The 27,665-nt window shown below is 40.1% G+C and overlaps 1 protein-coding gene across 6 annotated transcripts in view; it reads right to left on the reverse strand.

Moving 5' to 3' along the window:
* Atg5 (autophagy related 5) overlaps positions 1-24,945 on the reverse strand; it is a 111,562-nt gene extending 86,617 nt beyond the window's left edge. The window contains exons 1-4 of one of the 6 annotated variants that reach the window (XM_075944384.1): positions 24,765-24,937; positions 11,557-11,608; positions 5,966-6,131; positions 1,746-1,873 (exon numbers count right to left, since the gene is read on the reverse strand). In XM_075944384.1, coding sequence (XP_075800499.1) covers positions 1,746-1,873; positions 5,966-6,073 — 236 coding nt within the window. In that variant the 5' untranslated portion in view covers positions 6,074-6,131; positions 11,557-11,608; positions 24,765-24,937. Of the gene's footprint in view, positions 1-1,745; positions 1,874-5,965; positions 6,132-11,556; positions 11,609-24,661 lie in introns of all 6 variants that reach the window. The other 5 variants (XM_075944364.1, XM_075944392.1, XM_075944410.1 and 2 more) reach the window with 5 other exon arrangements.
* Positions 24,946-27,665: the final 2,720 nt, after the last annotated feature.

The following is a 27,665-nucleotide window of genomic DNA, read 5'->3' on the forward strand; positions in this document are numbered from 1 at the left end:
TAAATCCCAGGAGTTTGCTCCTTCCAAGTTAAGTTGTTCTCAGATTTAAGACAGGTGCACAATAAGGTTATTTATACCTAAATAATTCCCTTTTATTTCCTAAATCTTACTCTTTAAAAATTTATTTATTTATTGCATATGAACGCTCTATTTGCACGTACAACTTAATGCCAGAAGAGGGCATCAGATCCCACTATAGATAGTTTTGAGTTACCATGTGGTTGCTAGGAAATTAACTCAAGACTGCTGGAATATCAGTCAGTGCTCTTAACCCCTGAGCCATTTTCCCAGCCTTCTAAGTCTCTTTCAATGCCTCTTCATTTTAATATTCCTAGAGTGAGAGCAAGTATTTTAACCTATTTGTATTGTTCATACTCCATTTAAGTCATCTTAGTCAGCATCTTTCTGCAATCAACTGCATACTCATAGGAGTATTGGAATATAGGACCCAGGTTATCTTGACCCACTCCATAGCCTTTGGCTCATAACATCTCTATTTTAAATACTTTGGAAGCACAATAAATAAAACTCTTAATAAAGGAAAATGTCAAAACCTCATCTGCACATGGATAAGCTGAAATTTAGGACTGTTCACAAGAATCTTAAAAATATAATAGCCAGGGTGTGGAGCTAGAGAGCTAGCTCAGCAGTTAATAACATACACTAGGGGTTGGAAAGATGGCACAGCAGTATAAAGCACCTGTCTTGCACAGGACCCAGGTTTGATTCCCAGCACTCACATAACCATCTGTAACTTTAGTTCCATGGGATTCAATGCCCTGTTCACTCTGTAGATATCAGGCATGCACATGGCACACAAATACATGTAGGTAAAATACTCATACACATAAATAAAATGCACCTTTAAAAATTAACAAAACAAAACTGATCTTGAAGAGGACCAAGATCAGGTCCCAGCACCTGTAGGGGGTAGCTCACAACCTGTAACTACTGTTTCAGGGTATCTCATGCCCTCACTGTCTTCCATGGGCACCTACACTCATATGTGCATGCCCACAAACATACGTTCACACACATAATTAGAAACAAAAATCTCCTTTTTTTTTTAGCAAGAGAAAATACGTTAATCTGTCACCCAATCACCCATTGATATAAACAGAAGGTAGAATTTTTTTTTGCTTTCTATGATGGTTTATATGAGAAATGTCACACAGACCTCAGTATTTGAATACTGGAGAAAGAAAGAATTTTTTTTCTTTGTTTTTGTTTTCCCTTGGGGATGGAGGTGGGTTGGGACATGGATAAGGTCTCATGTAGATTAGATCAAACTCATCATGTAGCCACAGATGATAAACTTCTGACCCTCTAGCCTCTACCTATGAGTGCTGGGAGTACAGGTGTGCCTCACCATGCCTGGTTTCTGAAGTGTTAGAGACTAAATTCAGGGTTTGGAACATGACAGACAAGGCAAAATATTGCCTATAAAATACTATATAATGGTTTAACCTTCACTTCTCAGCTAGACTAGTAATTTCTTTTCTGTTTTGTTTGAGAGAGGGCCTTGCTATATGTCCTTGGCTTTCCTGGTTCTTGATATAATCACCTGGGCAGCCTCAAATTGTAATCTCCTGCTTCAGTCTCTTGAATGCAGTGATCACAGGTGTCCTTATCATCCTTGGCTTCATTTCTTTCTTTGTAGAACTCTTTACAACTGTTCCGGGGCACTATATCTTCTTAAAGCTAGCATATACTTACTGTTTAATAATGAAGAAAAATTCACTCACCATTTCAGGGGTGTGCCTTCATATTCAAACCATATCTCACTGACATCTTCTTGTCTCATAGCCTTTTGAAAGTGCTTTTTCACTTTATCAGTTACCAACGTCAGATAACTGACTCTTGGCAAAAGCAACTGAAATGAAAATTTGTAAAGCCATATTTACTTACTCATTATTGTTCCAAAACTAAGACATATTAAGTAAGTTTGTTAATTTTAAGGAAAACAGTTGTGTTCTTTGCATTATTTTGAACTACTTCAATCCCAAGCCATCTGCTTTGTATAGAAGATGAAAACCTAGAGTTTAAAACAGTGAATGTTTCTAACTAGGTTATAACTTTTAAGTAGAGCTTAGGGCATAAATGCTTATAACTGACACACATCTCCAACTTTTCTTTACCACTTTACATAATTACATGTCATACTAATTAAGATATTAAGTACTTCTATCAAATTTGTCTTAAATATTAAATGATTCACATAGGTTTTATCACCTTTTATAAAGAACTTAATGTTTAATATATTAAAATACCATATTTATAATACTTTAATAACATAGATAATAAATGACAAAGATAAACTAGACTTTTTCAAAAATTATAGAGTCAATATAGGTGGTACACTGAAGGGTATCAGAAATCAAAAAGGTATAGTTAACTAACCATATAATAAAGTACATTTGTGTGATGCTTGGCTTTAATTGTCAACTCAACACAATCTAGAACCATTTGGCAGGAGAGCCTCAATGTGCAATTGTCTGCATACAGTTGGCCTGTGGCTAAAGTTATGGCTGATTTTTGCCTTCACTGTGTGAACCACTGTGGGACAACCCAACTCACTGTGGGAGACACTGTTCTCTGGGTTTAGGTTCTGGACTGTTTAAGAGTAGAGACGGTGAAATTAGTAAGTACGCATGCATTCATTTCTGTCTGCTCTTGACTATATGTAACTAGATGCTTTAACTTCTGAAGCCTTGACTTCCCAACAATAATGGACTGTATAATTATTAATTACAAGACAAACTCTTTATTTTGTCAGAGTATTTTATTTCACCAAAATAAAATTAGAATTTCAGCCAGGCGTTGGCAGCGCACACCAACTGTCCTAGCATTCAGGAGACAGAGGCCAGTCTACTCAGCAAGAACCAGGACAGCTAGGACTACACAGAGAAACTCTGTCTCAAAAGAGACAGAGAGAGAGAGAATTTCAATTTAAAATGACTATTCAACTATTACACAGTAATAGTTTATTCTGCAGGAAACAATTATCAACCTACAGAGTTGGTAAGAAGACAGACCGAAACTAGAGGGCAAGGGTCTCAGCTGCTAATTCTAAAGGGCACACACTACCGTCTAAGGCTCAAACTGGCTCAAGAATTTGCAATTGAGCCAGGCATGGTAGTACCCACTTTAATTCCGTCTTTCAGGAGGCAGAGGTAGGAGGATCTCTTTGAGTTCAAAGCCAGCCTGAAGCTTTAGAGTGAGGCCTTATCTCCAAAGGAAGAAAGAGGAAAGGGAAAGAGGAGAAAGAGAAAGGAAAGAAAAAAAGCATCTGGTATGGGGGCTCAGGCCTACCACTTAGGGGTGAAAGAAAAGGAATCAGAAGGCCGTGTGGAATCATCACCGTCTGCTACACACCATGTTCTAGGCTAACTAGGTTACATGAGACCTTGTATCTTTTAAAGGATTGTTTCCCCAAGGAGCAGAGAATGACCCAGTGGTTAAGAGTGCTTTATTGCTCTTGCAGAGTACCTGGGTTTGGCTCCCAAGACCCACATGGTGGCTGACAATTCCCTGTAATTCCAGTTTAAGAGTGTAGGACACCATTTCCTGACCTCCAAGGCCTCTTGCACACAAGTGGTCCACATATATTTTGGTGCACTCAGGCACACACAATAAAATGAAAAAAAAAATTCGAAAAAGAATTTCAGCACTGGGCCTAGTGGTGAAGAATATATACATCTTTATTCCTAGGACTAGTGAGACCAAAACAAAACATTACAAACTTAGAACCTGTATATAATTCTTCACACAGTCACTAACTAAGCTCTATTTTATTTGTGTTTACATGTATGTGATATGATTGTTATTTATGTACAGGTGTCTAGAGGCTAGAAGAGGGTGTAGGATCCCAGTAAGATGGAGTCACAGGTGGTTGTGACACATTTGACATGTGTGCTAGAAATGCAGAAATGAAGTGAGGTCCTCTGGAAGAACAGCAAGCACTCTTAACTGCTGACCCATCTTACTGACACACTGACTTGTTGACTGACTGATTTGTGTGTGTATGTGTGTGGGGGCATGCATGTGTGTCTGTAGTGTGTGTAGTGGTGTATCTGTCTGTGGAGGAGGGTTTGTGATGTATGTGTGTGTAGTCACAAAGTTTTTGCCACTGTCAACTTTACTAGAAACAGCTATAAAACAGCCACTTTGCCTTTGGGTGCTACTCAATAAACAGGAAGAATACCTAATCTGATTGACAGACACATAAATGTGGATAAAGAAAAGCATAGTAAAATCAGAAGAGACTTGAAATTTGTTTTTAAAGCAAAAAATGCAGGGTGGATGTGGAAGCACATGCTTTTAATCCTAGAATTCAGGAGACTGAGGTAGATAGTATGTGTTTATGTATATATGTGTGTGTGTGTGTGTGTGTGTGTGTGTGTGTGTGTGTGTGTGTGTATTTTTCCCCACTTGGGTATTTGGAAGCTGGGATCAAATTCAGGGCTGCTCTTCTAAATGCTAAGAAGATATTCTACTACTCTGCTACACTCTAAGCCCCAACATTTCATTAAAAATGCTTGGTCATAACATGTTATGACAATATATTAGGTCATTAAGTCATATATAGCATTAGATAAATGAACATATGTAGACTTTCATTTGTGCACATGCATTTATAAGTTCATTCAACAATATACATATTTTGACTGATTAGTTGCTTGGAACCATCTAAATACTTTAAAAATCCAATATGGAGCTGAGAGTACTGGCTTCTCTTGCAGAGGGTTCAGTTCCCAACACTAACATGACAGATCACAACTATCTTTAATTCCAGTTCCAGAAGATTAGAATGCCCTCTTCTGGCTTCCTCAGGCATTGCAATCATGTGGTATACTTACTTGAAGGAAAACACCCATACATATAAAACTTTTTTTAAAAAAGACCCAATCTGAACCTATGATTAAAAAATAGCTTCCAACTCAAACACAGCACATAACTTATGATTCCACTACCATATGTGTTTGTGTAAAGTGTGTGTGTGTGATTTAGGTACTGACATCCTAAGCCTGTACTCCATCATTGATATAGTCCTAGACTGACTCCACTCTAATATAATATAGATGAATACATGCACACAAAAAAGAACGTGTGTCCGTCTGTCTACAGTGACTGTGTGTGTGTGTGTCTGTACTGTGGGTAGCATGACTGGTGGGAATCTATTTAAAGATTTGTTATTTTTAATTATGTCCATGTGTCTATGTGTTCGTGCAGGTGCCTCTAAAGGACAGAGCCATCAGTTCCTTCGGGAGCTAGAATTACAGGAGGTTGTCAGCTGCCAATGGGAGTCCTCCGCAAGAGTCCCGTGTAGCCCCTATTTATTTCATTTATTTATTCAGATGTTTCTGGTACATGTGCACATACACGCACATGTCAGGGGTCGTCTTCCATCACTCTTCAACTTGTTTTTCTTTAAGATTTATTTTATGTGCATGAGTGCTGTGCCTGCATGTATGTACATGCCGCATAAGAATCTGGTGCCCAATGTCAGAGGAGGGTGTCAGAGCCCCTGGAACCAAGTTGCAGATGACTGTCACCTGTCATGTGGGTGTTAAGAACTGAACCAGGGCCCTTGGCAAGAGCAGCAAATGTTCTAAAGCACCAAGTCATTGTTCCAGCTACGCTCCACCTTACTGAAACACTGCGATCTGGGGATCACTGGCTTGGCTAGCCTGGCTGGCCAACAAGCCCTAGGAATCTTCCTGTCTCTGCCTTCCCAGAGTTGACATTACAGGCACACACTAGCTTCTATGTGGGTCCTGAAGAGGCAGACTCAAGCCTCACTTACCTGCTAAGCACTTTACCATCTGTGATCACCTGTCTTCTTTTTAACTTTCCCATAGCATCCAGTTGCATATAAAATGCTGAGTGACAGCCTTCGGGTTCTAACAACCTTATTTACAACAGACAAGTTAAAGATCTCATTTGCAACCACCAATATACTTACATAATACGGTTCTGCTTCCCTTTCAGTTATCTCATCCTGATACAACGTAAAGCAAGTTGGAATTCGTCCAAACCACACATCTCGAAGCACATCTTTGTCATCTGTCATTCTTCCAATGAGTGGAGCAGTACATATACGCTAAGTTCTTTCTTCAACCAAAGTTAAACTGTAAACAGAATAAACAGCATTAGTTAGGTTCTTACAAGAATTAATGAAAAGATTTCATAGACAGAAAATGAACTCCAAAAATCTTCACCTAAAGAAAAGATGAGCGTGGAGGTGGTGTGGTATACCTTTAATTCTAGCATTCAGGAGGCTGAGAGAGGCAGATTTTGTACATATGAGGTCAGCCTGGTCTCCAGGACAGAAAGAAAAAAAAAAAGATATCAGGAGTGATAGTATATGCCTCTAATTTCTACACTAGAGAGGCTGAGGCAGAAGAGTTTCAAGCAAATGAGCTATTCAGTAAGACACACTCTGAAAGTATATATGTGTGTAATATTACACATTTAAGTAGAAACTATACTTCTATTACCCTTTCAAGCCCAGAAGAGTCTGCTCACTCACCTAAAAGAGAGCCCTGTACCTCTGTCCTATGATCTTAATCCAATTTCAAAAGATCATTAACACAATTACACTTCCCAATCCAATATATTTGACTTCTCCTACCCTTCATAATATTATTCCTCCTGGAAAGAAAACTCAAACATTTGTTTGGGACTACAAGTGAGCTCAGTTGGTGGTGTGTACTAATCAAGAACTGCAGGTGGTCGTGCATGCCTGTGAGCCTCAGGAGGCCTGTCTGGGACACACTAGCCCCTGACTGGAAAACAAGAATGTTTGTGCACACGAGAAAAACCTTCAGGAAGCTGATTCCCCCTTTTTTTTAAAATTTATTTATTTATTAAGGATTTCTGCCTCCTCCCCGCCACCGCCTCCCATTTCCCTCCCCCTCCCCCAATCAAGTCCCCCTCCCTCATTGCTCGAAGAGCAATCAGGGTTCCCTGACCTGTGGGAAGTCCAAGGACTGCCCACCTCCATCCAGGTTTAGTAAGGTGAGCATCCAAACTGCCTAGTGATTCCCCTTTCTAAATTTCATCAGATCCATAATTTGACCCCAATACTTCCAGTTATAATTATATTCCCTTTCATAACCTCGAACATCTAGCTGTTGTGCTCGCGCTCCCCCAGTCTAGCAGGCTGTTTTTTCTTCAACTCTCACCCACTCTGTAAACTAGCCGTCCTCTGTCCCAGTGAAATACTCCTCTACAGCTAGCACTAACCCTGCACATGAGAAAAGTTTCAGTTTATCAGGGAAGGAAAATTCCCATGACCTCTGAGATATCCCAGGGTCTTCCATTGCTCAAACTCCATGATATGTTGTAGGAATTCGATCCAACAGCCAATTGTATTAGATGGTTTGGACTAATGGGCATGGTCTTCTCTGAGGGTACAAGACCCAAATACCCAAATATAAGATGAGGGCGGGTGCTAAGGGACAATGGTCTATACCCTGTCAATTGTATTTTAATATATGCTGATTGGCCAGTAGCCAGGCAGGAAGTAGAGGCGGGGCAATGAGAACAGGAGAATCCTAGGAAGAGCACAAAGTCTGCAGTTGTGAGCCAGCCACAGAAGAAGCAAGATGTGACTGACTCGCTGAATAAGGTACAGAACCATTCTTGGCTAGCACAGACAAGAATAATGGCCTAATGTAGTTATAAGAACTAGCAAATAAGAAGTCTGAGCTAATGGACCAATCAGTTTATAACTAATATAGACCTCTGTGTGATTTCTTTGGGACTTAACAGCTGCAGGACTGGGCGGGGCAGATAAACTCGGTCAACAAATGGTGCCCAACGTGTGGACACCTGCATCAACAGAAAGCTGATTGAGAGAGCTTGCGAATAGAGTTAAGCACAGCTCATTGATAGCAGCATTTTCTCAGGTGGGCTCTATTTGCTAGAGGCAAATGTGTCTCATTTAAGAGAAGCTTCCTGACTCAGCTTTTAGCTGCAAAAACTTTGTAGCCCTTTTAAGAGGCTCTGCCACAAAACACTTAAATGGTGTTTATGAATAGCCTATAGCATGCTTCTTGATGGCGGCATGGACCTTGAAACACCAGAGTGTGGCAATAAACATGACTCCAGCTGGTATCTCTGCCATGAGGCTAGTATCTCAGAAAGCTATGGAATGGGCTGGATCCAGCCATCAAAGCCACAGCTTTAATTCTAGTCATATTGCTTAGCAAATTAAAGACTCATGTAGTCAGAAAAAGAGATATACAGTAAAGAGAGATTCAAAGCAGAAGAAAACCTCTAAATGGTTTACAGTGTGTTAAAAATATATGCAGGCTTAGGAGAGAAAAGAAAAAGGTTAAAGTCCTTAAAATAAAAAAAGAAAGAGTAGAGGCAGGCAGATCTCTGTGAGTTCCAGGACACAGATACACAGAGAAACCCTGTCTCAAAATGCCAAAAATTAAAAAATAAAAATAAAAGTAATAGAGGTTAAAATAAAGCCACATAAAGATAAAAAATACACAGTCTGGATACTATATGTTATTATATTTTCTTTGAATTGTTTGAATGCTGAGGAAGGAGCAACAGCTGCTAAAAAACATTTAAATATAATGCTGCTGGATTAATAAAACATAAATATTTTGTAATGCCTTGACTTCAAAATTGACATCAAAAGATATGTTACTTTGGAGAAGAGGTTTTGTTTTTATTCCCACAGGAAATAGGAGGCTGTGGATTCATTCCAGGGTAAGAAAAATCAGGTTTGATCAAGGAAGACCCCCTGAGAAATCTCTGATAGGAGTGGATGACCTAGATGTCTGAGTTCTACATCCAGAACAGATTAAAGACTGCTGACTGAGATGATAAAGCCTAACAGGATACTCCAGTCAGGACTTGATCATAATTCTAAATTTTCTTCAGGTTCCCATAAGATTATAAGCACTCCCAATCAGCAGGAAATAGCTTGGAATACTATACCTACATTCCCAAAAAATGGACTATGGATATTTTCCTTTGTTTAGAATGTTGGTTACAAGTTGTTATGGATAATGATCAGGAGGAAAGCTAAACAAAGGATCTTAAATTCAGAGTTCTTGTTTTTTTCTTTTTTTTTAAAAAAAGGGGGAAGTGCTGTGGGACAATAGTCTATACCCTGCCAATTGTATTTTAATAAATGCTGATTGGTAGTCAAGCAGGAAGTGGAGGCGGGGCAATGAGAACAGGAGAATCCTGGGAAGAGCACGAAGTCTGCAGTTGTGAGCCAGTCACAGAAGAAGCAAGATGTGACCACCTTGCCGAATAAGGTACAGAGCCACGTGGCTAACACAGACAAGAATAATGGGTTAATATATGTTATAAGAATTAGTGAATAAGAAGTCTGAGCTAATGGGCTAATCAGTTTATAACTAATGTAGACCTCTGTGTAATTTCTTTGGGACTTGACGCCTGCAGGACCTGGCAAGACAGAAAAACTCAGTCAACAGGCGGGGCAAAGGATGCTTTCTTGGGTATAGCCAAGTGGCAACAAGCCACAGGAACACACGTGGCTGGCTGCTTGGTTCTCATACCCTTTTGGAATGAGCAGTGGTAGCAGTGGAACAAAAAGTAAGGGTATATCCACAATGGCAGCGGCTTCAGTCTGTATCGTGAGTGTACTTTATTGATTGGCACCCGTTAATAAATCTGACTTGATCACAAAGTTTACTCCCTCTTACCTAGCATCCAACGTGGGGCACCATTTGTAAACTGAGGCAGCTCTTTTGTTTCCTGGATGTCCAGTCCCAAAACAATCACACAGAAACTTATATTAATTATAAATTGTTTGGCTTATAGTTCAGGCTTATTATTAACTAGCTCTTACAACTTAAATTAACCCTTCTACTAATCTATGTATTGCCACGTGGCTTGTGTTTTTACCTGTGTTCTAACACATCTTGCTGCTCCAGTGGCTCACTGGCTTCTCCCCAGTGTCTGCCCTTCTCTTTCCCTGTATTTTTAGTTTGGCTTTCCTATCTGGCTCCACCCTGCCTAGCTATAGGTCAAATCAGCTACTTTATTATCCAATGGGAAAATACATTCACAGCATAAAAAAAGGAGTATCCTATATCAATACTACATGCATACATGCTGACGTACATACTGCTGATAATTACTAATGTAACCCAAAGAAGGGCTATCTGGATATTAAGGCTCAAAATATTACCAAAATACCAATCTTCATGGTCAGTTAATTTTTAACTTATTAGGATATATAATGAAAAATCCTAAATAAATACATGATTCCCCCAAAATTATGGGTCCAGGCCAATATCAATGTAGTACAAATTCTAACTGGTCTTAATAATAAAAACATAAAGTCACCTATTAGGGTGTGAAAACTGAAGGCTCAGAGAAGCAGAGCGGCCAATCACTAGAGTTCTTACCTTTACCAATGCTCAGACCAAAGGCGCAATCCTGTCCTTACAAATCCTTAGACTGTATCCATCCCTACAAATCCTCAGACTGCCCTGAGCTCCTGTCTCTTCCGGCCTGCCCAGTCATATCACTCTTGTCTCTACCTCCCTAGTGCTGGCATTTAAACCATGTGATCCGAAGTCCTGAGATCACCTTTGTGTGCGTTCTGTTTCTCTATTAGAAAAGATCAGTTTTGTGTAGCCCAGGGTGGCCTTGAACTCAGACTGATCCACCTGCCTCTGTCTCCTGAATGCTAGGATTAAGGGTGTGTGCCACCACTGCCTGGCCTCTTTGACTAACTACTGGCTTAGTGCTACACTCTGACCTTCAGGCAAGCTTTATTTGTTACAGCATAAACAAAATATCACCACATATCAATTTAAAATTCTTCTTATATTTACTATATTTATGAATGCTTTGTCTATATGTATGTGTGGATCACATGCATTCTGAGTGCCCTTAAGAGTCTAGAAGAAGATGCCAGATACCCTGAAACTGGAGATACAAATGGTTTGTGAGCCACAATGTGAGTGCTAGGTTTTCAACCCAGGTCCTCTGCAAAAGGAACAAGTGTTCCTATCACTGAGATGTCCTTTCAGCCCTGACATCAACTATTAACACTGAGGTACATCAAGACGCTTGTTCTCATCCTTTTCTTCCCCCCTCAGTGCCCAATTGGAATTATCATCAATTAATCAAAAAGTTAAAGGTCAGTCAAATGCAAGTCATCCTCACATTGCATACTGCAAGAGGTGGGGAAAGATCTGCCCAATGTCAAACTATTGGCAGTAGTCAGTTCAGAATAAGGACTCTGGTACTTAGCAGTGCCTTAATTTTTATTAAATATAAACAAGTGTTTTAGGCAAGCAACATACATTTGCCAATTTCATCAGCACCACAGTGAGACTTCAAGTCCAAACATGCTTAAATTCTACACTCATAAGAAAAATCTCTGAATGTACAGATCACTCAAATGATTTGCTGAAAATAGGAAGGTCCTCAGCACTTCTTGACTAGGGCAACAACTGGAGAGATTGCTCGGCAGTTCAGAGTGCCTACTGTTCTCCCAACAGACCTGAGCTCACTTCCCAGCACCCAGCCTGGATTCCTCAAAAATACCTGTAAGTCCAGTTCCAGCGATCCAATCCCCTGTTCTGGTCTCTTCTGGCACCTGCAAATGTGAGTCATAAATTCACACAGGCACACACCGAAACATACAAATGCTAATCCTAAATGAAATAAACGTTAAAAAGCAAACTAAGCCAGGTGGTGGTGGCGCATGTCTTTAATCCCAGCACTTGGGAGGCAGAGGTAGGTGGATCTCTGCGAATTTGAGGCTGGCCTGCTCTACGAGAGCTAGTTCCAGGACAGGCTCCAAAACTTCAGCAAAACCCTGTCTCGAGAAAAAAAAAAAAGCAAAATAAAATTTTAAGTAAATAAAATTAGAAGTTTACATGGTTATGGACTAGTTAGCTGGCTCAGTGGGTAAAGTCACTTGCTGCCAAACTTACCAACTTGAATTAGATTACCAGCAGCTACATGTGGAAGCAGAGAACTGAGTCTACAGACTGTCCTGACTCCCACATGCATACATGGCATATATGTGCACACATGCACACCTACACACTCTAAATGAATATTAAAGAAATTTAAACACAACAGAGAGAAATTAGAAAAAATATTCCATTCAAAGTAACTCCCAAAAAGTTGTGTTTAGGAATACACCTAACAAGAAAAGTAAAAGACCTCAATGAAAAATTCAAGACACTGAAAAAGAAAATCACGGATTATGGAAGACATCCCATGCTCCTGGTTTATTAGAAATAATACTGTAAAAAAATATTTATACTACTAAAATTAGTTCACAGATTTATTTGTCAAAATTTCAATCACACTTCACAAGAAACAATGAAAAACTCATACGGCAACACAAAAGATTGCAAATAGCCAAAGCAACCCTAAGGAGTCACAACACAGCACTGGACCTCAAATTATACCACAGGGCTACAGACAACCTGGTACAGGCATGAAAATAGACAGGAATGGTCGGGCTTGTGCCTTTACTCCCAGTACTTGGGAGGGAGACGTAGGTGGATCTCTGTGAGTTCGAAGTCAGCCTGGTCTACAAGAGTCAGTTCAAGAACAGCTAGAGCTGTTACACAGAAAAACCAAAAAGACACGAAGACCAATGGAACAGAACAGAGGACCCAAAAATAGAATGGCAATGCTATGTACCCTTAGTTTTTGAGATAAAGAGGCAGAAACATACATTAGGAAAAAAGATAGCGTATCCAGCAAATGGTGCTCAACAAATTGCATTTGTACCTGCAGAAGAATGAAATTAAATTCTTATCTTTCACCTTGTATAAAAAAATCAATACAAAATGGATCAAGGACTTTAATTTAATACCCGAAACACTTCCACTTCTGGAAGAAAACGTAAGGGATGCTTTTCAAACTATTGGGGCAGGCAAGGACTTTCTGAACAGACACCAACAGCACAGGAGCCAACCTCAAGTATTAACAGGTGGGACTACAAGTAAATAAGAAGATTCTGTACAGCAAAAGAAATAATCAGCAGAATTAAGAGGCAGCCCACAGTCAGGGAGAAAAGTTTTACCGGTTGGTTGTACTGCAGACCAGTGGCTAATATCCAGAATTTACAAAGAACTGCAGGAATTAAATACCAAGGATATAAAACTTACAATTAATAAATGGGTATATGAGCTTAATAAACTTAATTTTTTTTAATAAAAAAGAAATGCAAGCAGCTAATAATTATTTTAAAGTGTTCAACAGCTCTAAGAATCAGGGAACTGCAAATTCAAGTTACATACCACCTCACCCAACAGAATGGCTATCATCAATAAATGTGCCAACAAATGCTGCAGAGACTATATAGAGAACAGAAGCCTTGTTCACTGCTGGTAGGGGTGCAAATTAACACAGCTATTGCGGAAATCAGTTTGGAGACTTCCCCCCAAAAAAACTTTAAACAGAAATAGCATATGATCTTCCTATTTCATTTCTGGGCATACCCTACTGTAAAAGTATCTGTACCCTCATTTTTATTTATGCTTTATTCACTAGAGCAAGAAATGGAAATCAACCTTATTGTCCACAAACACGTGAACGGAAAATGAAAATCTGGTATATATAAAAGGGAGTATTGTTCAGCTCCAAAAAAAAAAAAAGGAAATAAAAAAATTTTCAGGAAGATAGATGGACTTAGAATATAACATTAAGTGAGGTCACACAATCTTAGAAAGAAAAAACAAAAACACATGTCCTCCATCATATGTAAAATCTAGCCTCTGTGTGTGTGTGTGTGTGTGTGTGTGTATAAGTATACTTACATGTAGGTGCAGTAACATATAAAGAGAAAAAGAAAGGCTGACACTAAGGGATGAAGAAGGAATGAATGCAATGAACACACATTCACAAAGAGGATATAAAGTTATCTGCTTCCTAGTTCAAGTTTTTTGGTTTTGGCTGTGCATTAAGCACATAAAATAGTGAAAATATAAAACTCAACATAAAGTTGCAATGATTCCATTTCAAATGGCTACTTTACATTAAAAGTATAGAAGCTCATTGAATTGCATAGTCTTTGGGAAATTTCTTTTATTTGTAACTTTCAAAAATATAATCAAATTTAAAATAAATTTTAATTTTTAAAAAATAAGAAATAATCAGGTTATGATTATTTCCTGATTGGGATCAATTTCTTTTGAGACAAAGGCTCAATATGCAGACCAGGTTGACCTGGAACTCACAGAGATCAGCATATATCTGCTGGGATTAAAGGTGTGCACCTACCTCCTTGTAGATTTTAATGTTTGTGATTATTGTTGTTATGTATTCTGTTCATCAACTTGACACAAGCTAGAGTCATTAGAAAGATAGAACTTCAACTGAAAAACTGTCTCCACAAGATTGGCCTGTGTTCAAGTCTGTAGGGCATTTTCTTGATTTATGATATGGAAGGGTCCAGCCCACTGTGGGCAGTATTGTCCCTGGGCAGGTGGTCCTAGGGCATATAAGAAAGTAAAGTGAGGCTAGGTGGTGGGGACATACACCTTTCTTCCCAGCACTTAGGAGACAGAGACAGGTAGAGTCTGAGGCCAGCCTGGTCTACAGAGCGAGTTCTAGGACAGCCGTGGGTACACAGAGAAACCTTGTTTTGAAAAACCAAAGAAAAAAGGCAACTGAGAAAGCCAGGAATAAGCCAGTAAACAGCACTCTTCCATGGTCTCTGCTTCATGTTCCTCCCTTCAGGTTCCTGCCCTGACTTCCTCTAGCTGATCAACTTTTACCTGGAAATGTAAGATATAGCAAATACTTTCTTCCCCAAGTTGCTTCTGTTTCTTGTTTTAGCACAATAAAAACCTAACTAAGACACACTAATAGGCACATCGAAAAGTGAAAAATATAAAGTACTACACACTCATCTCTGAAAACACAGGTAGGAAATAACTGACAACAAATGAAACTTAAGATGGCCTTGACTAGTAGAGCCCAAAACACTATTCTAGACAAATGATCACCATAAACCAAAGTATCATGCCTGGATTTGTCTTCTCTACCTATCTGGGCTGTTAGAACACGTGACCACCTTGCTCTTTCCATGTCATTCTCTTCTGCTCTTCTTCCTGGATCAGAATAAAGAAATGGCCAACACTGTCCTCTTAATGTCTGAGTCTCTGCTCAAAAGAGATATAAAGATAGACTTGGAGGAATGGAAACCACCTCCAAACTCAACTACGGACGCAGATTTTTTTCTTCTTTTGGATTTGTTTTGTTTTTGTTACTTGTTTATGTTTATGAAAGGATATATCCTTTGTGTATTAAAGGAGATAGCCTTGGCTGTACTGGGATTCAGTATGATGTAAACCAGGCTCGCCTTGAGCTCAGAGATCCACCTACCTCTGGCCCCAGAAGGCAAGGATTAAAGGCAGACATCACCATGGCCAGAGAGGCAGGGGCTTCAACACCCTGTAATCCAGCCATGTTTATGAACATTCTATAGTAGGTACATAAAACAATAGCTAAATCAGACGTTCATATCCTCTTTGCAATTCTTCATCTTGGTTATTAGTTCTTGAGACAGGGTTTCAAACAGTAGCCCAGATGTAACTCCAATTCTTAATCTCCCCGAAGCCTCCCCATTGCTGGTCACTTTTGGCCACTGTTCAATATATACTTGTATTTGGACTTCAGGGGAAGAAGCCAACTGAGCCAAGGCAGATCAAGTAAGCAGAGCACAGCAATGTAAACATACATTTTGTAAACCAAAGTGCCTAAAAGATTAGTGAACTGTAAGCAAGGCCACTTTCTACTTCAAAATATACATTCAACACTAATACATGTTCATCTAGTTAAGAGTGCTGACTGTTCTTCCAGAGGAACCAAGTTCAATTCCCAGCATCCACATCAGGCAGATCACAATTATAAGCAACTCCAGCTCCAAGAGATCTGACATCTGACTTGCACAGACACTGGAACAGAGGTACACATACCCACATGCAGACTACAAATAACTATTAACAGTAGTAGTATTAGTAGTAGTAGAAAGGTCAAAGTTAACCTATAATAAATTTTATGTCTCTGGTCTAATAAATATACTTAAAATATACAAGGAAAACTGGTGATTCCATTTCTATTGATCCTAACTTTTCTCACTTGTAAAATGGAAAACTATTATTTCTTTATTACTTGGCTCTTTTGGGGGTCTGATTCCCGGCTCCCAAATAAATAACACGGAGGCTTATTCTTTCTTATAAATGCCCAGACTTAGCATGGCTTGTTTCTAGCCAGCTTTTCTTTACTTAAATTATCCCGTCCATCTTTTGCCTCCGGGCTTTTTCCTTTATTTCTTATTCTGTGGCTGGCCCCTGGTATCCTCCTCTCCTTCTTTTCTTACTCCTTGTTCAGCCCAGATTTCTCCTCCTATTTATTCTCTCTGCCTGACAGCCCTGCCCATCCTTTCCTGCCAAGCTATTGGACGTTTAGTTCTTTATTAGACCAATCAGGTAGTTTAGACAGGCAACGTAAAAACTTCAGAGTTAAACAAATGCAACATAAAAGGATGCAACTCATCTTTGCATCATTAAAACAAATCTTCCATAGCACAAACTAATATAACACATCTTAAAATAATATTCAACAACAGAAAACAGCACTACCACATAAACCATGAACAAATTAATAAAGATATACAGCATACACCTGTAATTTCAGCACATGGGAAACAGGGAGGAGGACAAGTTTCAAGTGAGCCTGAGCTACACTGAAAAACTATAACTCAAAAGCAAGGGGACGGGCGGTGGTGGTGCACGCTTAATCCCAGCACTCGGGAGGCAGAGGCAGGCAGATCTCTGTGAGTTCGAGACCAGCCTGGTCTACATAGCTAGTTCCAGGACAGGCTCCAAAGCCACAGAGAAACCCTGTCTCGAAAAACCAAAAAAAAAAAAAAAAAAAAAAAAAAAAAAAAGCAAGGAGGCAAAGCGGACTAGGAATGTGACGGAGTAGTGAACATAAGATTAGTATTCATGAGGTTCTGGGTCCAAGTTTCCACACATACACACTGCTTGAAGATCTAAGAATAATCAAAACCATAGAAACAATCAGGAATTATAACAATAAAGAAAAATAACTTCTAAAAACTCTGCTAAAACACTTTTCTATATAATCAAGCTAAAGAGATGGCTCAGCAGTTAGGAGCACATGCTAAGTTCATTTCCCAGCACCAACCTTAGGCATATGACAACTGCCTGTAACTCCAGTTCCAGTGATCTGACACCTCTGGCCTTGGGCACAAGTATTCACACACACATACATATCACTAAACATAATAAAATGTTGAATGAAAACTTTAAATATAGTCAATAAATCTGATCCTTTGATAGATCAAGCTATGTGGTATGTACTAGGTGAATACAAAAACAACTGTTAAAACCTTAGTCATTGGCAGGACAGAGTGGCAGAAGCCTTTAACTCCAGCAACTGGGAGGGGAAAGCAGGCAGATCTCTTGAGTTCCAGGCCAGTGTAATCTACAGAGTGTGTTCTAGGAGAGCCAAGGTTACATAGAGAGATAGTGTATTATCAAAAGAAAAAGGAAAACAAAACAAACCATTAGTCACTGTTTCCAGATCTACTGAATGTGCCACGCACTTTAATGCCATTTCCATGCCTTTGCATATGCTGGTGTGCCCCTCAGGGTAAAGCAGCACTCTGACTTTGCCTTCCAACTTGGAACATCATTCAGTACCCAGTTTTAAAGATCTTTCTCCTAGGCATGACTCGAGATCATCCCTTTTCCTCCATGGATGCACCTTTACTTCTCCTCTACTACAGACCTGACAAGCTTGGGGTTAAAGGTGTTCATCTGTACCCCTCGCCTTCAGTAGATAGTAATGCATTTCCTTGAGGAAATGGATTGAATTTCAAATATCAATTTACTTCTGACATTTGAAATAGTGTCTGGAACATAATAGGTACCCAGAGATATTGTCTGGATCTTTTCAGTTATTTTTGAAAGAGTACACGAGCCCACAAAATAATGTGAAAGAATCAGATTGGATAAACATCAATGATAGTATGGGGGAAGGCAGGCTGCAACAGAATCTTTGTAGTCTCCCAGACTACTCAAACTCACTATACAGCATAGGCGTGACTTGAATTTCTGATATTCCTGCTTTTCTCCCAAGTGCTGGAATTACAAACATGCATTGCTCAGCCTGAGACAAGTTTTAAAACTCTAGAAATACTATATATTTTATACCACCTCACCCTGGCTATATACAAGTGTATAAGTTCTCATTTATAATATACATGATAAAACTAAGATGAAAAGGTAGAATTATTTTCTAAAATCCTGTGTCTAAAAAGAACCAAGTCCATACCAGAAGCCACACTCCACTTCTTTGGAGGTTGAGGCAGAAAAATTCCAAGTTTGAGGTCAACCCACGCTATTGTGCTGGTTGGTTTTTCTCAACTTGACACAAGCCTAGACCTATTTGGAAAGAAGGAATTTTAGTGTAGAGAATGTCTCCATAAAGACTAGCCTATAGGAACGTCTACAGGACATTTTCTTGATTAATGATTGATGTGGAATGGCCCATTCCACTTAGGGCAGGCAATGTCACACAACTGGGCAGATGTGTCTGAGTGATATAAGAAAGGCTGAGCAAGCAAAGTAGTAAATCAGGAAGCACCACTCTTCCAAGGCCTCTGCTTCAATTCCTGACTCCAGGTTCCTGCCATGACTCCCCTTCAAGAAAGACTGCGATTCCAGGACACATGGCTGAAATAACCCCTTTCCTCCCTAAGCTGCTTCTAGTCATGGTGTTTTATCACAGCAATAGGATGGAGCTGAAGACGCCCTGCATACAAGAGTATTAGACCAGCCTGGACTACATGGCAAGGCTCTATTTCAAAACGACAAAAAAACATTTCAGATAGTTCCTAACTGTGCCTTGCTTCTGCTTATCGCAAAATTATCACAAAGCTGAAACTGCCTCTACTGAGCGCACATTAGGGACTATATATATTCCAGCAGAAGACACCGCATCAGTAAAGATGAGAATGCAGAAACAACAGGTGTAACATTTTAGTAATCTTCGGCCTAGGAAAATTCTGTGAGAATTAATCCTGGAAGGGCTTCAGTATCACAGATGTCTCAATCTCAGCTACTTCAAAAGTCCCAATACTTGAGTCACAAAGTTGTTCCAGAGGGAATAAACATAGAAGGTATTTGATACAGTAATAGACACGTGGCAAATGCTAGAAAATGCAAGCATGCCCTTTATTGTCTAATCTGTGCAAGCTCAACAAACACGTCACATGAAAAGCAGTGGGGGGATCAATTCCATCCAGCAGCCCTAGAGACTCTGAGTTCTGAGAAAGGTGAAATGGGACAAGAATCTCAGAGATGGGCATGGAGGGCAAGCCTGGAGGTAAAGAGGTTAACTGGGAGGCAATTTAGCAACTGAAGCATAATACATGCATGAGTGCTGGACCTACAATGTTTGTAGTAGGCTGATCGGAGACACACACACACACACACACACACACACACACTCCCAAGGAAGAATAACTGGAAAAAATGACTGAGGAATAAAAAAAAAAATAAGGGAACATTTAAATCTGGACAGCAGGCAATACGGGTAGGTACAGATCACACACGTGATTTTAAACAGCAGACTTCACCCATTAGCTGTAGGGTTAAACAAACACCCTCCTCTTTGAATCTTCCATCTGTAAAATGAAAGCAACTGCAGTACTCAGAGGGCACAAATACAGGCACAGGTGTTTCACATGTTTAGCAGCTCAATGACCAGTCTACGTATCTGGTATGTACTCTCTTCATGCTCCTATGGACAATCTAATGAACACACCCTCTTTAGGCCAAGAGTTCTCTCTAAAACAACTCCTACTCCTTTTAAGAGTTAGCTTAATATCTATGCTTTAGGAAGTATTCCCCTAAAGCAACTTCCAGCCTAATTGTTTCAGTATCTGACACTAGGAGGCATTCCAATTTTCAGTTATGTATCTCGCCTCTCTCCACAATAAACTGGGAGTTCCTTGACAGAGAAGACAAAAATTAAATCATGTCTACCTTCTTATCCCCAATTAGCACATCTCAAAATTTGCAAATTTTGCTAAATGAAGAGAGAATGATCACACTGACCTAGCTACTTAATAAGCTCTTCCAGCAGGTTGTGGTGGTGCACGCCTTTAGTACCAGTGCTCAAGAGGCAGAGGCAGGCAGACCTGTGTGTTAGGGGTCAGCCAGGGCTACAAAGTGTAACAGTCTCAATAAAACCAAAACAAGAAAAAAAAAAAGAAACTCTTCCACCTAACTGCCTCTCTAAATCAATCAATCAATCAATCTATCCATCCGTCTGTCCATCCATCCATTCTTGGCTTTTGAAAACAGGGTTTCTGTAAGAAAACTTGCTGGGATTAAAGGCATGCATATGCTATGCTAAGTCACCATTAATTCAATTTTGAAGATACAGAAAGTCCAAAATATGATGAAAACTAATAGAAGTAATCCTTTTCCTTTCTTTTTTTAGATTTCTTTCTTTTTTCAAAAGATTTTACTTTATGGGCTATCAAGATTGCTCATCAGGTAGACAGACGTACTTTCAGCCAAGTCTGATACTTTGAGTTCAATTCCTTAGACTCTTTATGGCAAGAGGAGAAAACTCACTCCCGAACACTGCCATGTGAATGTGTGAACCCATACAGAAACACATATATAAAAGAGCATCCACACAATAAGTGGAAGCCAGAAGAGGTCATCAGATCCCTCAATTTGAGTTATAGGCATTTGTTATTGTATGGGTGCCGGGAATAGAACGCTGGTCTTTAATGATATGAGCAAGTGTTCTTATGCGCCATCTCTCCAGCCCTGTACATATTCCGAAGGACAGTAGCTTTTGACTATTCTATTTCTAGAGTTCAGTGCTTTACACACAGTTCCCAATCAACAAGCTAACCATGTGCTTCTCTAAAGTCACTTAGCAAATACACTGCAAGATAAACAATCAATAGTTCCTTTAACATAATCTACAAGGAAGGGCTAACCCACTATTACTTGGGGCTATTTTTGTTGACAAAGTCTCAACTACTTAGGAATTATTTAAAATACATAATACTTACTAGAATATATTTGGGTTTTTTTTGTTTTGTTTTGTTTTTTTTTTTTTTGGTTTTTTCGAGACAGGGTTTCTCTGTGGCTTTGGAGCCTGTCCTGGAACTAGCTCTGTAGACCAGGCTGGTCTCGAACTCACAGAGATCCACCTGCCTCTGCCTCCCGAGTGCTGGGATTAAAGGTGTGCGCCACCACCGCCCGGCACTAGAATATATTTGTGAAAAATGAAAAATAATATATGCTGTTGAGGTCTAGCAAAGCAGGTCTATAATCCCAAGCATTGCAGGAAGATCACAAGTTCAAAGCCTGCCTAGGCTATAAGGTGAATTCAAGGCCTGAGCAACTTGATTGGGACCTATCTCAATATAAAAATTAAGAAGGCTAGGGATATATTTTAGTGGTAGAGTGTAACTGGGCCACAGACCCAATATTTAGCACAACTGACTGATGATGTAAGTACTACTGAGGCAATAAATTCAGTACATACACAACACCACCTGCAAAACTAAAACATGGGCCTAAACCATCAAAGTCCATAGTCCTGGGAAAGTCTATAAATATACTAACCTTGCTTTCTGGCTTCCATTGTTCTCCTTCTAGCTAACTGTCCTTGTTAACTGAAGTATGTCAACTCAGAACATGGTTTTTGTGATTAAATGCTCACCCTAAGAAAGGCTCAGGCTTTTCAGGGATCCTGAACACTCAATGGAGTCACCAGCTGGGTAATGAAGAGTTTCTATTGGCTTAAACCAATGTCTAAGCAATCTTCTCGAGTGAATATGCCACAGGAGCACTTACTTGGGGAAGACATAAAAGGACTTCAGTTCCATTACCAAGGCTTAAGAGAAAGATTATTACAGACAGTGGCTAGTCTCTCCTGAAATTTACAAACAGCTTCAAATGAGTCTAAGGCAATGTCTAGTGCCCTAAATTCCTCCAATCCACTTTCCTGTCTCACTTGCCCTTATCTTCCCTTATCCCTACACTTTTCTATATCACTCAATCATATCTTCAAATTTCCCAATCTCTTTCCTTTTCCTCAGCTCACGACCATGATTTCTAGTTTCCCCTTTAAACTATAGGGTTCAGTCATTCCAAGCAGGGGATTTAGATTTACTGAACTGTACCACCCTGGTGTAAGAAGTCAGAAGAGATCCTATCTTTTCTCTTGTCTACACCTTTCTCTGTCCTAAAGGAAAAGGCCCCCAGGACATCTTTCAAAGGACTTTAAACACCACGCATACTTCTTACAACTTCCAGCTCAGACTTCTGAGCTTGTTTCACAAGTATTTTACCACACACTGGCACTGACATGTGCACAATTGAAAATGACCTCAGACCTTCCTTCTCCCCAACACAGTCTCCAGCGAATCCAAACTTCTGTTGCCCCACCCACAGTTTACAATCATTCCTAACCATTCTATTGACTCCAGCTTAGAAGCAAATCTATAATCTACTCATTCCAACCACACCCGACCCAAGCCACTCTGACCTTTATTTCTACAGTCAACATGGCAGTCGGATCATCTCAAAGCTCAACCAGGATCAATTTGCCCCTGATTCAAGCTTATCTCATAAAAAGTAAAAATTAGAGCTAGGTGATGTTGGCAAATACCTCTAATCCCAGAGCTTGGGAGGCAGAAGTGAATCACTGACTACAAAGCTAGCCTGTTCTATAGAGCAAGTCTCAGGACAGACAGGGATACACAGAGAAACTCTGTACAGGAAGGAAGAAAAGAGGAAGGGAGGGAATTATGTTTAACTCCATCCTTCAGAAAGTAGTGACACATGGATCTCTGTGAGTTCAAGTCAAGCCTGATCTACAAGGAGACTTCCAGGCCAGTCAGAGCTACAAATAGGACCTGTCTAAAAAAAAGAAGAAGAAGAAGGAGGAGAAGGAGGAAGAGGAGGAGGAGGAAGAAAGATTTAAAAGAAAACTTAACTGCTGCAAAAAAAAGATGAAGAAGAAGAAGAAAGAAAGAAAAGAAAAGAAAAGAAAAAGTAGGGTTTTGGAGAGACGGATTAGTGGTAAAGAGCACTGGCTGCTTTAGGAGAGACCTAGGTTTGGGTCCTAGTCCCACATGGTGGTTTACAACTTTTGCCAATTCCTGTCCTATAGATTCCTTGGTGGGCACTAGGCATAAATATGATGGACATACATTTATGGAGGCAAAACACCCAAATACATTTTTTAAAAAAACCTAAAGCTTTTTATAAAGTCACACAGGACCTTGCCTCATCTCATCTGAGTACCCCTCTTCTCCCCTTACCCCCTGCTCATTCTTCTCCAATGGCCTTTCCATGTGGCACCTTCGTGACTTTTAGCTCCACTAGAACCTTTCATCACTTAGCATATACTTTTTCTTCCCCTAGACAAGTGCACATTTTATCACCCTGGCTGGTCTGAACTCACTATGTAGACCAGATTAGCATTCTGAGAACTGGGATTAAAGATACATTGTGTGTGTGTGTTTTCTTTTTCTTTCTTTTTTTTTTTTTTTTTTTAGACAGAGGGATCCTCTGTAGCCAAGGCTGACCTCCATCTTAAGGTAACCTTTCTACCTCAGCTTCCCAAAAATAAGGATAACAAGCTTGAACCACCACACTTGTTTTGCTCTGTTTCCCAGTTAGTTTGGTGTCGTGCTGCTCAGGATAGAAGGCAGGACTTTGTGCATGGTAGGTTGTTTGGAGCTTTGGAGGGGTGGCGTCTGTGTGTTTGAGAGTCCTAATACCTCCGGAATGGCATCAACCTCACTGAGTAGCCAGGGCTGGGCTTAACTTCTGATTCTCCTGCCTCCACCTCCCCAATACTAGAATTGAAGGTATGAGCCACAACACTGGGCTCAAAGTACATTTAAACTTAGTCTAACATTCTCATATTGGTGCTATCAAATTCAATTCAAACAATAGGTCTAATGAAGTCAGAATATTTCTACCAGACCAAATATTTGGTATCAAGGACGCAAGAGACTTATCAAGTGAATTCTATATGGCTTTGACTAGGCATCTGCTGTTTGATAAATCCCGAGTTCTGATTAGTGAAAACATGCTATGTTTCCTTAAAAAAGTTACATGCTTCGGGAGAAAAAAAATCTCTAAGTCTCCCAGCTTCTTAGGTTCCTCATATCTGAGTAGGCTTTGAGAAAAAGCCAAAGAAACTAACTAATAAATAAAAGTGTTCCACTAACAGAGAATGCCTTTGTTAGCATTAAGGACTATTATTAAACTGAGACTAAAAGAATGGCACCGAAGATAAATAGCTTGGAGTGAATACTACGTCTGAATAGAACTGATATGCACCAAAGTAACTGCGACTTAAATACCTCCTCTCACGAGAAATCCAAGTTCTTAACTTGAGTTTCCGACTCCATGCTACAATTCCTACCTTAGTAAGGAACTGACATACTTCTCAAAGGGACAGCTAGGGTGGTCCAAGGGCTCTGGGGCAGTGTCTAGCCAACCGCGCCTCCGCCCATCGCCACCTCCTCCCCCGCCATCTCCCCGGGTGTGCCCCCGCCGGCCGCTTGCCCGCAGCCCTCGCCCGGCCACCCTCTGCCACTCACTTCCGCGCCCCGGACACACAGGAGCCCTACCCGAAGTGCCCGCTCTGCTCCGGCTTCCCACCGCGGGGAAGACGCTCAGTCGGGCTCTGCCTGCCTGACTCACTCTGTTCTGCAGAGCCTCAAAAGCAGAACTCCCAAGGCTGCGCAGCCGCACAGAGCGCCGCCACCGGGGTCAGAGCGAGCCCCGCGTGCACTTCCGCCCTCCGAACCAAAGCGCACCCGACCCACAGCGCCCGGAGCCCACCGCAAGTCCAGGGGCCCTCGGCGCCGGGAGATGACGTCACGAAGCCCACGTGGCCTGCGCTCCGCCCTCCGAGGTCTGCCCCACTAGGGCTAAGCCACTTCTGCGCATGCGTAGGCGATTCAGCGCGCGCCCCGACTTCTGAGAACCGGGAAGTGGAGAATCCTGAACTAAGATGTGGGCTGCCGTGGTAGCACAACTTTCTTCTTCCTCACAAAACAGTATCGTAAAAGCGTTACTTTTAAGAGTGAATGGCACGGTTTTGTTGATTTTGAGACAGGACAGTGGTCTCCAACGGTGGCTGCAGCGGGTCTGGAACTTATTTGTATCTTAGGCTCTGCAGCCGCCTAAGTGCTGGTACGGCAAACCCGAGCCACTCCACTTGCTCAGTAGATCCTCTTCTCTCTTGTAAAATCACAGTAGGCATTAGTGGCTGTATTTAACCTGAGATGGTAAAAGCCCTGAATCCTCCCTACCCATTCTACTCTTAATTGCTTTGAAAGTAAATAATAAACTTACCCCAAGCAGTATTTAAACTGAGTCTATACAAAAGTCTTACAAGAACTTGGAGGGTTTCTTTTCTTTCTTTTATCACCCAGTGGATGGGACTAACACTCCTCTTTTGTGATATTCCCTAAACCCTGGAGGACATGATGTCCCTTTTATGACTGAGCATACAACAGCCGTTTATTCTCAGCACTTTGACCTGTTAATGAGTCTCTGCAATAACCACTGTCCATTGCAAAAAGAAGGTTCTTTAACCTAAACCGGCATCAGCAGTGATAGTGCACATATTAGCATAGCAATTTAGAAATAAAATGGTCACCTTTTAGCAAAAGAAGAGCAGAGCTTCCTTACCTGGACCTATGCCCTACCCAACTGTGAACCTTTGGCTAGGTTTACATTACCAGGGGTCGGTTCCCTTCTGTGGTGTGTACCTCAAGACCAACCAAAAAGCAATTGGTTGCTTCCATAACACACTTGTCACTGTTGCACCAGTAGTGTTGCAGGTAGGGCCTCACAATTCTGTATAGTATCTTCCAGTACTATGAAAGCTAGCCAGCAGAAATGTTCTAACAGAATTTCTCTATGTCTTGTGTCTTTAACTATAGAGCCATTCAGTATATTTGTGATAGTTAAGCAACAGCAACGACAGTTTCCTGTGGTGCTTTGCAGGACTCAGGCCTCCCTGGCGACAACTCAAAGGAAAGTTGCCCATTCCCGGCACTAGTTCTTCCACTCAATAACATAGGGATTCTGGGAGAGTTTATCCATGCAGGGAAGACTATTGTTTTTTTGTTTGATTGATGAAATAAATTAGAAAATGTCTGCATGTGTCATGTGTATAAGAGGTAAAAAGTGGGCTGGGCCAATAAGTATCTCCTGAGTGCCTGTTTGACACACCCGCATGCTCTCAGCTAGTCACGGATAGAGTTTAATCTTGTGGGGATTTATGTTTTGAGAAGGTGAAGTAGATAAGAACTGTGACTTTCCATTTTTGGACTGGCATTCTTACAAAGAAACCTGTGATTCCCCCCCCCCCCCCCAGAAATATAGATCATTTACTAAGGAGTCTCATTAAAAAAAAAAACTGCATTTTTTTTCTTTTTTTTGGTAACCCTGCATTTTTACTTGAGATGCATCTTTGATAATATGTTCAGTCCCTTGAATCAGAATTATTTTATTATTCATTTAATTCTACAGAAAAATCTCACTATTCTTCAGTGTATTTCCTACAAACTTCTAACCAGACTGAGTCATGGTATTGAAGAAATACTTTTTAATTCTCCTTCAATGATGTATTTAAGTCACTTTTTAAGTATTTTAGACTTGGAATTCTGCTCTGCACTTGGAATTAAAAACTAAGATGTTTACACTAGTTATACATAGAATATAAAATAAATTAAGATTTAGCAATATATAAAATATCCCTACCACTAAGATAGTGAATCCTGAACTTTGCAGTTATGAAATTATTCAGATACATACTAGAAAGGAGATTTTGATGTCATTGTTTCACATATCTACTCAGTGTCTAATATACATCTAAGAATTCCAAAAGATTAAAATAAACCTGAGATCTTCTAAAGCTCTGTAAATAACTAAAAGATGAATGAGTTCAACAAAGGCCATCTTACAATGAATACAATGAAGAAGAAGGTAGAACATGAAAGTCATTACACAAATAAGAGTCAACCTTGAGTTTTGTTAATTTCCACAAGCAACTTAAAATTCTAGTTTGTTCTGACTGCTATCTTTAAAACAAATGTATAATTAAGTAGCTATATAGATTAATCACTACTTTTTTCAAAGGTATTATTTACATAGTTATAGAATTATTTTTTTGTATTGAAATTAGTTTTTTTTCTCATACAATATATCTTGTTTATAGTTTACCCTCCCTCTACTCCTACTTCCTCTCCACCTCCCCTGGCCTCGAGATATACTTCCCCTCAGGCTTCTAAGAGATAACAATCAAACAACAAAATATAATAAGATGAACCAAAACCTAGCATATTGAAGTTGAACAGGGAAACCCAACCGGAGGAAAAGAGCTCCAAGAATACTTTTGGTAAGATGGCCATTATTGCTATGTTAATCCTACTGAATCATGAGCATGGGACATCCTTCCATCTTCTGATGTCTTCTCCAATTCGTTTCTTCAAAGACTTGGAAGTCCTTGTCATACAGGTCTTTCACTTGCTTGGTTAGAGTATTTTATTTGTGGCTGTTGTGAAGGATGTTGCTTCTCTTATTTCTTTC

This window comes from Microtus pennsylvanicus, chromosome 1 (assembly GCF_037038515.1).
Source record: "Microtus pennsylvanicus isolate mMicPen1 chromosome 1, mMicPen1.hap1, whole genome shotgun sequence".
Taxonomy (NCBI): Eukaryota; Metazoa; Chordata; class Mammalia; order Rodentia; family Cricetidae; genus Microtus; species Microtus pennsylvanicus.